Genomic DNA, 11,858 nt, shown 5'->3' with positions numbered 1-11,858 from the left:
TACCAACAAAAATATTTATTGAACCAATATATTAGTGAAAATGCTGCAAGCCATGTTTGTATGAACTTAGCACCCAAACCAATTAAGAAATCCATGTCAGCGAACACACCAGATGTTTTATTTTTTTTACTACACTAACACACTTGTACACACTTTTTTAGTACACTAACACACTTTTTTACAACACTAACACATTTATACACACTTTTTTACTACACTAACACACTTATACACACTTTTTTACTACACTAACACACATATACACACTATTTTACTACACCACGCACTTTTTTTTTTCAGAATTAGATTTTTAGTTTTAGACAGCAAGTTTATACAAAAATAAGTCCAGCCCCATTAGAAAGTAAAGTATATAGACTTCCTCAAAATTTAAATTTGCTGAAAATAGAGATTTTCCGGGAAAGCATTCGTCAGAAAAGAAAATATTTAATAGTTTTTTTTTACTATTATTTTGAATACTACTTATTAATTATATATAATTAAGAATTTTATTACTGCTGTTGGTTTTTCGCATCCATTTTATTTCCCATAAAATTATACTCTTATATAAATATCTTAAACTATTAACCTTTCGCAATTTTCTAGTGGATTAATTCATTTTTCCAATATTTAATGATTCTAATAATTCTTCATATTTTTCGATTTTTGTGACTACAAGCAGATCATCAATATATTTTATTAGTCATATTGATTTCATATCTATTTTATTAATATGCTATAATATAATTTTATTCAAATAATACAAGCTTTGTATTACTGACAACCTACTCCCATAGGCAAACTACAAATTTGTTTATAACGTTTAACATCACATTTAAAATAATATTTTGATGTTCTTAATTTAGAGCGTACTCTGAACTATTTATTAATTTTAGTGTCGTCTTTGATTATGTTCCAATACTTAAAAAGAAAAGAAAAATGTATGTTAATAATGAATAAGTAAAATCTATGATAAATTATAGGTACAAATAGAAATAATTATTATTTTAAATAGTTAAATATAAGCACAAAATTATTGAGAAATATCTGGTGCAGTGTACACATGACACAACTTTCCTTTCCACTCTTACTTTGAATATAAACTTAATTCTGCTCAAATTAATTATAAGCTCAAATAGAGTTTTATGGAAGCTATATTTTAGCAATACTTCTCCTTACTATATTTTATACATAATTTAGTGAAATTTAAATCTTATTACTGTTTTAAAAAACCTATGAGAAGATTAGTTTTATAACATATTAGATTATCAGATTATTTATAATTTTATTATTTTTTTGTCATTCTCCATTAACCCTTAAGACTTTATATGTTTGATATCATTTTCTCTAGACCATTGGCTTCCCATTAGTATACAAAACCTCTTACTGCTCTTATTCCCTTAAATTTGTTTTTAATATGGGAAAATATTTATTCTTTTCTTTTCCTATAGTCTATTAACTAACACTGTAATATTTAATATCTATCGATTTTTTATTGCTGCTAACAACTTAATCTCTTACCTTCTCTTAAGATGATTAGTTTTTTTTTAAAACAAACCAAATTAAAGAAAACTATTTGAAAATTTGGGTATTTTCAAGATGCTGCTTTCAGAGTATCTTCCTATCTTTAATGATTTTTTGGATCTCTTCTGTCCCACCATGCTGTTCTTTGTCTCTTCTAATGTTATCGTTCCATAAATCTCAGTAGAAGCATCAATGTGTTTTGAAATATGCAAGGAATAATTTCATCTCAAATTAGGATGAAGTGAAAGTTTTGTGATGCACAGACCAGATATTTTTCTGTTTTTAGAATTCCTTAGATTAAATTTAAATGATGCTATGACATTGAAATAAAAATTGGAGAATAATTATTAATAATTTGGTATCCGAAGATTACGACCCAGACAGAAATCTTATAAAACTTTCAATATTGTGTAAGACCATACTTCTTTTTTTTTTTTTAGATAAAAATATTTGAAAAGAAAAAATGTTGACAATGGTGCTTCTGGTGGCAGCAGCGATTGGATGGACTCTCTACTTTGGACTGGTCCTTTGGAAGGCAAATATCTACTGGAAAGTCAGGGGAGTGAACCACTTTAAACCATGGCCTTTTGTTGGCAACTTGGCTCGAGCATTTTTATTTAATCGTCACATATCTTTCTTTTATGATGAGGTAAGAGCAATTTACAATCACAATTTTAATAATTTAATTTACAAATTATTCTCATTATTATTTGACAGGTATTAAATTTATTTGGGCTGATTCCCTCTATTTTATTCTCTCTATTTGTTTACAAGGGTTCGACTGAGTCCTTGTTTTACCCAAAAAGCCAGCATAATCTTCCTATTTTAATTGTGAAATTAAAAAACGAATCTGTGGCTCATGAAGTTAAATAATTTTTATTAAGTACTGCTTAATAATTATAATTTTTTGAGTTGTAATATGAGGGAGTTAAGGTGAAATATTGAGGATGCAACCATAAGAACCATGCAATACCCTTCCAACATAATATTTTGAAAGTTGATAGGATGGTGATTTTTCAATATTTCATAAAACTTCTCATTTATTACATATTATCTTCACTTATGACTTATATCCATAAACCAAGTTATTTAATTGATTATACATTTGAATCATGTCAATAAATAGAGACTTATGTGTTACAGATTTACAAGGCATTTCCAAAAGATAGAATGGTTGGCATGTATGAATTCCTCACTCCTACATTGATACTTAGGGATCCTGCATTGGTAGAAAATGTCTTGGTGAAGGAGTTTTCCACTTATCCTGATCATGGACCACTATTCTTCGAGCCAAATAGTATTAGCTATGAGAGTGTCTTTACAATATCTGGCAGCAGATGGAGGGGTCTTAGGTAGTCAGCTCATAGCTTTATTAAGATAAAACATTACAGTAATAAAATAGGCACATTGTACATAATGTGAACAATATTTTAGAAGAAGCTGTACAATTTTATAGATTTATTTATTAATTTGATAGTCTAATGATTATACATAATTATATTTAATCATTTATATACAGCTTATATAATATGTACATATGTTTAGGAACAAATTGCTCACATCTTTCTCAACTGGAAAAATGAAAGTTATATTTCCTGAAATGGTCCAATGTTGCCAAAGGCTGGTAGACAGTGATCCAAGAAAGTTGCATAAAGATTTGCTTCATGACTTTGCTGTGAAAAGCTTCATGAGTTCTATGTTTGGAACAAAGATCCTACCTGAAGGGGAAGAGGAACTGATAGCAAAAACCAAGGAAGTATTCCAAGGAAAGCCTGAGAGAATTGTCCAGCAGATAATGCTTACATTTTTTCCTAAGCTGGCAGACTTTTTAAACTTGAAGTTTATGCCGAAATCTTTAGATATCTACTTCAGAGACCTGTTGAACACCCTCATTGAGCAAAGAGAATTGTCCAACAGTAAGAGGGAAGACTATGCTCAAGTGCTTTGTGATTTAAAAAAAATGGGAAAGATGAACGTATACAACAGGGAAAATAACAGAGTAGACGAAACCTTTGGTAAGTATATAATAAAACATGAAACTGTATCATGCACATATCAGTGAATTTTCCAGAATGAAAATTTGCATTCTTTCAGGTAGTTGAATTATGAAAAAACATTTTTGCTTTTACATATTGAATTTTTTTTTTTTCATCCCGTCTTTGGAAAAAGTAAGTTCTTTCTGAATCTATTGAAACCAACAAATGATTTTTTCCTCTCATCCATTAAATAAATTTTAGTATTATTTAATTCTTCAGATGTTACCTAATTACAAAGTAAAGAGCAAAATAATAATAGTGCTGGAAGAACATAGATTTACCTATATGACCCCACTTTCCAATAGAAAAATAGGTAATATGATTTTACATGAACCTGTCAAGAAATGGGCAATCTGAGAATGAACTAATTAAAAGACTTGCTTTGACCACTTTGAACTTACTTGTTATTTCTGATAATATAAATTATTATCTTTCCCAATTTGCTAGAAGTTTATTGTCGTTTGAAAATAAGATTTATTATTAGAGTTATGATTAAAATTGTTATTAACCTGTAGTAACCTTGCAGCAACCTGAACAATTTGTAAATATACTTATGAATAAAACACCACTGTTAATGGCAATACTGCTTCATACCATGGATCAACTAGGTTGTTTGCTTTGTCTGAGCTCTGTTTGCTTGGGGTATCGATTAGTGCAATACATACTCTTTGTCTTTTGTTATAAAGCCCTCCCTGATTCACTACAAAATTTTCTGATATCAAATTTCTGAGTCTTCTAAATGTAACACCTATAATTTTAGTTACTTCTTTTATTGCCAAATGATAGACCAGACCCACTATCGAATCAGCTCTTTTCACTGAGTGACAACCGTTTCTAATGTAAGTAAAAACTTATTCCTTTTCCATTACTAGGCATTAAATTGTTCATTAATGATCAATAATTAATGACCAATATATGTTGCTGACATTTTGCAGTTATACCTAAATTGGGAAAATATTGACCATTTAATTATAAATTGTTATTTGATATTAATTTTCAGCATTGTAGAGAATCATTCATTTTTTTTTTTAGTTTTAGCTTTCATTGCTCATATAAAAATTGTTTCTATTCAACTAATCATAGTTCTTAGTTTCCTATTCAAAAAAATATTGTTAAATAAAACTGTATAATGGCTAATGTTTAACAGAAATTTTAATGAAGGCACAAAATCAACATTTATATAAACATAATTATTAAAACTAAGAATTTTGATCACTATTAAAATAAACAATCTGACATTACAGAAGTGACCAACGACATGGTCTTGGCTCAAGCATTCATGTTCTTCTTCGCTGGTTTGGACAGTACAGTTCTTCTTATGCTACATACTGCATTTGAATTGTCCTTGGCGAAAGACTGTCAAGAGAAAGCCCGTCAAGAGGTTAGAAGTGTACTGAAGAAATATGGAGGATATTCCTGGGAAGCTGTCAGAGAAATGAAATATTTGGATCAATGTATACAAGGTATTTGATTAGATATGTGTGAATCATACCCGTGAATACTAATTTTATTTTTAAAAAAAAGAAAGGAAGATGGATTTTTTTATACAGTATTTATGATACAGCTTGTCATTTCTCTTAGAATCTCATTAAATAATTTAAAAAAAAAATTAAATGCATTAAAAATATAATTCTACAAATGAAAACACGAAGTTTAAGACAACAGTAGTAACCTCTGTTAGGGAAACTAAAGTGCCATCCTAAGGGCAGATTCATATCTCAAGCAAATAATGATTTTAAATAGTCATCAATTTTTTTCCCAACTGTGAAATAGATTTCTTTAATTAGAATATGTAATTAATTAAAGATATTAAAGATGGTGTTAAGGGGCAATCTAAATAACTTATTAAATTAATAAATATGCAAATTTGTGGTCCAATTTTTTAACGTTTACAAATAATGAATAAAAAATTACATATATATTAAAAAGAAGAAATAATTTTCTTTCCCAATGTCCTTTGAACCTACCCTCCCTAGCACAGGAGAACTTTAATGGTATACTATTTACTAATAACTAACGTTTATTACTGTGCTTGTTTTTTTATACAATTCTTTTTTGGGGGTAGTAAATGAAAAATTATCTAACAAAATCTGATTTTTCTGAATTTTTTTATTCCAAAGTGTCAGATCAATATTTTTATTGATATAAAATTGCTTTTTTATGTAATTTCTTGTAGTGATCAAGCTTCATTCCATTTAAAATTTCTGTGTTTTGTGTATTGAAATAATGGAGAAAGTCAGCAGGTTGAAAAGTAGTTAAAAAGGAAATTCAAGCGATACAGTTGGGACAAACAAAGTTTCACCCATAATTCATAAATATTTTGGAAAATAAAGGGATACAAATAGAGTAGGCATCCTTCATAGATAAACTAGTAACTCAAATATTTTTTTTAGCCCTGATGAACGCCAGGAAAGTGGGACAAAATATTATCATACATTAAATATGAAGTATAAATTTTGTCCAATCTTTATCTTTTCCCCCCAACCATCGTCACCTGAACTCATTTCTGATAAAATTCATTTAATCTTAAACATTAGTCGGTCAATTTTTTAAGTATTGTGGAGTTTTCAATCAGAAGTTAATGTATGCACTTTTTAAAATTAAAGAATTTTTAACTAATTAAAATTTTACACCCAAATCATATTCAGTTTATTTCAAAAGTTTAATTTTTCTCTGTCAAATATGTGTTAAAAAAAAACATAATTTTTAATAAAAATTTAATTTTCTTACATGAGATGGTCCCATAATAATATTTTAATAACTTTCTGAAATTGGGGGAATTGACTTTTTATGGAAAACTCCTCAGTCATAGTGCTATAATAAATGCTTTCTGCAACTATGAATAAAACTTGGGCAGAATAAATAAAAGAATACTAATTGTAACATTCTTCTATAAACCATTTTACTGATCCCTAAGTAACATTTTCTGCATTTGGTAATAATTGACAACCATGATTTCAACAATTAATTTTTCATCTTTTTGGAAATTGAACCTCAATTTTTTTAGATTTTTAGAATTATTAATATAATGCATTATTTATTTTATACATAGGAGTTATTTATTTTTCAGAAACACTAAGAATACATCCATCACTTCAATTTATTATCAGAATGAGCGATAGAGATACAGAAATTGGTGGAGTAAAAATCAAAAAAGACACAAGAATTATTATACCCTTGCATTCCATACAAATGGACCCAACTCATTTTCCTAACCCTGATCTCTTTGATCCAGAAAGATTTAATGAACCACTAAGTTCAAAGTTCATACACCTGCCATTTTCTGAAGGACCCCGAGTATGTCTAGGTGAGTTTTCAAAAGAAATGCAAGTTGAATTAGGTATTGATTTGAGTTTTGTAGATGAGACCCATTTAAAAATATTTGTATCAGGAAATTTTATAGAAAAATATGTTACCACAATCTAAAATATTTGAGATATTACTGAGCTATTTCTCCGAACTGAAAAAAATCAATATTTCAAATTACTAAAACATTATTATCCATTTGATTAATGACTTTTTTATTGAATTCCATAAAAAACCCCAATGGATTTTTCCTATCATCTGCCAGAGGATATAATTTTCTATGGTTCAATCAGTTCTAGCAATATTCCTGATGTCTAATAACTATTTCGAAGAAAGGAAAAAAAAAAAAAGATTTTTTTTGTTGTCCCATTGTGATTTTTGTCTTATGGGATTTTTCCCAGCAACCCCTCAATTGAATTAAATACAAAAAAATATGAGGAGGGGGAGGGGTAGAATTGCTATATATTGTAAGTCAAGTTTGATTTATTTCAAGAAAGTGAATGTAATTTAAGTATTCTTAAATTATATATTTATGGTAATCAAATATTTTAGTATATGTACTGCCAAATGATTGATTGAATACACACCGAAGCCATATTGGGCTGTTCGTAGCTCAGGTAGTTGAGGCTGCAGCGCCGCCGGTTCGAATTCACCCTTGTGGGGTTGAGGGCCACTTTTTTCATTCAGTGGTGCTCTGACGAAATGAAAACTTGATCCCTCACCATGATTAGAATAGGTTGGTCAACTCTAGATGACCTCTAGACAATCATTTCTTCATTTGAAAAAATGAACAGGATCTGATTCTTCTGTTATTAAGAAATTGATAGGCAATACAGTTGAAGAGATGGAGGTAGATTACCCTAATTTATTGAATAAAACTAAAAGCATAAAATATGAGACCAGTTGTTTTTCCTCTTTACTGTTTAATTAGATTTTGAATTAATGAGGATAAAACAAAAGTATCCTTGATATTAGGTGCAGCTATAATTGGAGACATAGTAAAAACAATATCTAAGTTGATTATTGTTTTTATATTGGAATAGTATTTTTAGGAATTAAGTGCAAGTTAGTATTAATTGATAAGGTAAAAGTTTATATTAATCTTAAAATTTTAATAAATTAAAAAATTCATTTTCCTCAACCAAAATTTTTAATTGAACATAAATGATTTTAGGTAAGAGATTTGCAATAATGGAAACAGCAACGATTATGGCTCACATTCTGGATAACTTCGAACTTCATCCAAGCCCAGAAACAAAGCTTCCTTTCAAGTACGAACCAAATGCTATATTCCACACACCAATCTCAAACGATGAAATCTCTGTCATCTTGAAAAGGATAATGTAAAAATCACTTGAAACAAAATTATATTGTATATTACTTAATTCTTATCTAAGTCTGATGTTTTATATCAATTTTTTTACTATGTAAATAATAAATTATGAATTAAATATTAAGAAACACAAATACAAAGTATTATTAATACTTATGTACAGATTATAAATAATTTACAGATTAATAAACTGATTTTGAAGAGAATGTATATTGAATCAGCGTTAAACAATTTGAGAAAGTGTATAAAGAAAAATTATGCTATAGCTTATTAAGAAAAAATGGGGATAACCACATAAAGTTTCCACAACAATAAAATATTAAAAATACATCATATACATTAGGTCTAGCTAATGAATTTTAAGAATATCTATAAACTTTGATCTCAGTAAAATTACATAATTGGGGATTAAATAATGTGTAATTTACAAATTTTTATTGAGTTCTAAATATGCAACATTGTTTAATATGAAAGATTTGTATAATAATGAATTTAATATTAATATTTAATAAGTTATTAATACTATGATTATTTAATAAGTCATCTATTAATAAACACAAAAACTGCCAAAATGATACATTTTAAAATAAATAGTAACATATCATGGTAATCACAATACAGTTGTCTTAATACTAAAGATATTTTGAGACTTCAATATTATGATCACAAAAATAATTTATCAAGTCCTTAAAAGCAGAAGTTTTACCAAATTCAGACTTAAATGTTACAACAACCAATATTATCACAAAAAATCTTTGCATGTAATCGGCAATAAGATCAAGGCATATACCAAGTCATCAGAATTTGATTAAACGTTGACAGATATTAATTGGGGAGAGATTGGGGCTTTTGTTTCCGATTTTATTGAGTATAGTATACTAGGAAACAAGATCAGAGGACTGTGTTGTTACAAGCGTATGGATCCAGGAAAAATTTATTTTAATGATTTTTCTATCCTTAATTTTGTTTGAAAACTTTAATTTTAAACTTTTGCAAACTGCCCAAATTAAAGGCTTAGAAAAATTAAATGAGGTGTTATATATAAAGAAGTGCTTAAAATATTATTTCAAATAAAACATTGATTATTCTTTAATTGTTAGTTAAAACCTTCATCTACTAATTTCTTTAATTACTATATTGCCCTTTAGTTAAATTTTCTTTCCTTTTATGTTTTAAAATTTTTTAGTGTGTAGGGTACAATTGAATGCTTTAATTGTTTAAAATGTCATTGAGAATAGTAATTACTTGGTTCAATAGTTTTATCATTTAGTTTTGATATTTTAATAAATTAAATATTTTATTAACTATTTTTTATCATCAGGATCTAAAATGTCAGTCATACTGTTAGTTGTAGTCCCTAAACGATTTATTTACACTTGCTTTGTTTTCTGAATCCCTATGTCTGTGAACATTAATAAATACTCTGTTCTTTTAATAACGGAGCATTTTGGTTAATAGAGGGGAATTATTAAGGAAAACATTTGACTAGACTTCTTATCATTTTTAATTACCTTACATGCATAAAAATCTAACTAATGAAAAAATCCTATGAAATAATTCTAATTAATAATTTTATAAATTATAAAATTGTTATTGAATGATTTTGACAGTTACCAATTTGTTGTTGTAAAGTTAGCAAAAGTTCTTAGGTTTGAAACCTGTTTAAATGTTTCAGTTGTGGGAGAATTAAAACCTCTGGAAGTAATTTATGCTATCCATTTAAGATGTGTAATGTTTACAAAACAATAAATCATGCAAAACTATGTGGTAATCAATTTTTGTTTAAATTAGGATCAGCTAAATGGATTACCTAATTAAATTTAAATTGACTTTAAAATGTCTGTTTGTTATAATTTTAAAGTTATTACCTTTGTTAAGCTGTAATTATTTAAAAAGTGTTAAGATTAAAGCAAAAGCTTAAATTTTATTTTATTTTATAAAACATTTAGGCTTTTAAAAATAATGATTTAACAAACCTGAAGTTTCAATGCCAATACCACCGATCACTGCCCAAATACATCTGTCCACTGATGCCCATTCAAACCCAAATTTACAAGATCAGTCTTGAAGTGATTGTCCAACTTACGTTTCTGCCCACACCCCAGATGTTTACCTATTGGATTTGTTCATTACTAAGCCATACAAACTTACATGCACATCTTATTCACCACAGTGATATAACTTGAACTATGTGTACCGGCTGCAGTTCCAGAAATTTAATATATTTAATAAAAATCTTAAAGTTGAGGAAAGCCCAATACTAGTTTTAATTCATCAGTCTGTTTTTGAAGAATAATTTTTTCACAATAGTTTATAAAACACAAACAATAATAAATGTTACTATAATATCCAAATACCTATTTGTATGCAGAAGTAAAAAAAAAAATATCACAATGGACAAAATAGTAGTACTAATACCATTCTTCCTACAGCTGAGTGGTACCATAGTCCGTCCTAGTTGTTCACATTTGCTGCAATAAATACATAAAATAGTTCTTAAATGTAATAATTCATTGAAGTCGTATTGTAATAGTTTAAAATAAAAATAAAATCTTTGAATAATCAATCTAATGTGATCGAATTGATTGAATTTTTACATTTATTACAGTTTTTATTATTTTATCCTTCAATTTTAAGATATTTAACTTTACTTACTCACATTTTATTATATTATGGAAAAAATATATAAGTATGTATAAAAACTCTTCAATTACAATTGACAAGCTTCCAATGTCTGTTAGTAAAGCTCTACAATTGAATCATTTAAGTTGGAAAGGGCATGAGCCCCAAAAATAAATGTATAATTTATAATTTATTTATTTTGGGGGATGCAGCCCTATAAGAACCTGGACCTCTCTTACACAGCCTTTCTCCTATCCTGAGGAGTAGGGGAGATGGAGAGGGGGAAGAGCAAGCATCTGCCATCTTATAATTTCAAAATTTCCTTCACCTTATCCACCAACTTTCCTCTTCCCTGTCCAGCCATCTGGTCGGGCTCCACCTTACATTTGAAACTGAATCCGGTTTCCCCTACATAGGCGCAATTACTTGTTAGTGTGGATTCTCCATTGGCCATGTTTACACACTGGGTCATAGATTCCCCCGCATAAATCGTCTCTCCCATACCAGTAATTTGTTTTTGACTCCTTAAATATCGTCCAGGTATATATAAAATTTTGACAAGTTTTTTATTATTATGTGATTTTATAATATTTTGATTAAACTGGGATTATCAAAGAAGTTGGCAAATATTGAGCGATGTGCATGATGCGATCGTTTAACGAACTTCGAATCGATAATCATTATTCTGAGAAGTTTCTGTTTGAAGCTCGGGTTTCTCTATCAATTATATTATTTTATTTAACATTTGTTATTATAAACATAATATACACCGAAAAAATGTTTAATTTTAGTGTTTGAGTATGTTGATGATTTGTTATTATTGGATAAGGACGATGAAACTATAAGACTAAATTCAACTCCGTTGATAAAAGTAAGGAACTAGGTTTCATAAATACGGATAAAACTAATAAACCTACGGGTTCGCTAAGCTTTTATTAACAATATTATCATAATTTTAACTATGAAAGGTATAATTAAAATAACAATTAAGACTTCAGTGATTACAAAAAAACGTTTCGCTAAATGTCTTTGAAACAAGG

The 11,858-nt window shown here is 28.1% G+C and overlaps 2 protein-coding genes across 3 annotated transcripts in view; both read left to right on the top strand.

The window, feature by feature from the left end:
• Positions 1-8,402, top strand: part of LOC106688322 (cytochrome P450 6B1) — a 22,148-nt gene extending 13,746 nt beyond the window's left edge. Inside the window, exons 2-7 of the mRNA XM_014432736.2 lie at positions 1,962-2,170; positions 2,665-2,873; positions 3,067-3,536; positions 4,802-5,020; positions 6,628-6,864; positions 8,038-8,402. Of these exons, the coding sequence (XP_014288222.1) occupies positions 1,985-2,170; positions 2,665-2,873; positions 3,067-3,536; positions 4,802-5,020; positions 6,628-6,864; positions 8,038-8,210 (1,494 nt within the window). The 5' untranslated portion in view covers positions 1,962-1,984 and the 3' untranslated portion in view covers positions 8,211-8,402. The remainder of the gene's footprint in view (positions 1-1,961; positions 2,171-2,664; positions 2,874-3,066; positions 3,537-4,801; positions 5,021-6,627; positions 6,865-8,037) is intronic.
• Positions 8,403-11,147: 2,745 nt separating this feature from the next.
• Positions 11,148-11,858, top strand: part of LOC106688321 (cytochrome P450 6k1) — a gene marked incomplete at its 3' end in the record, with an annotated part of 20,404 nt that continues 19,693 nt past the window's right edge. For both annotated transcript variants that reach the window (XM_014432734.3, XM_067046070.1), the window contains 1 exon segment: positions 11,148-11,358.

The sequence above is a fragment of the Halyomorpha halys genome, unplaced genomic scaffold (genome assembly GCF_000696795.3).
Source record: "Halyomorpha halys isolate HHAL.00 unplaced genomic scaffold, Hhal_1.1 Scaffold1104.1, whole genome shotgun sequence".
NCBI lineage: Eukaryota > Metazoa > Arthropoda > Insecta > Hemiptera > Pentatomidae > Halyomorpha > Halyomorpha halys.
This window is presented reverse-complemented; position numbering and strand designations above follow the sequence as displayed.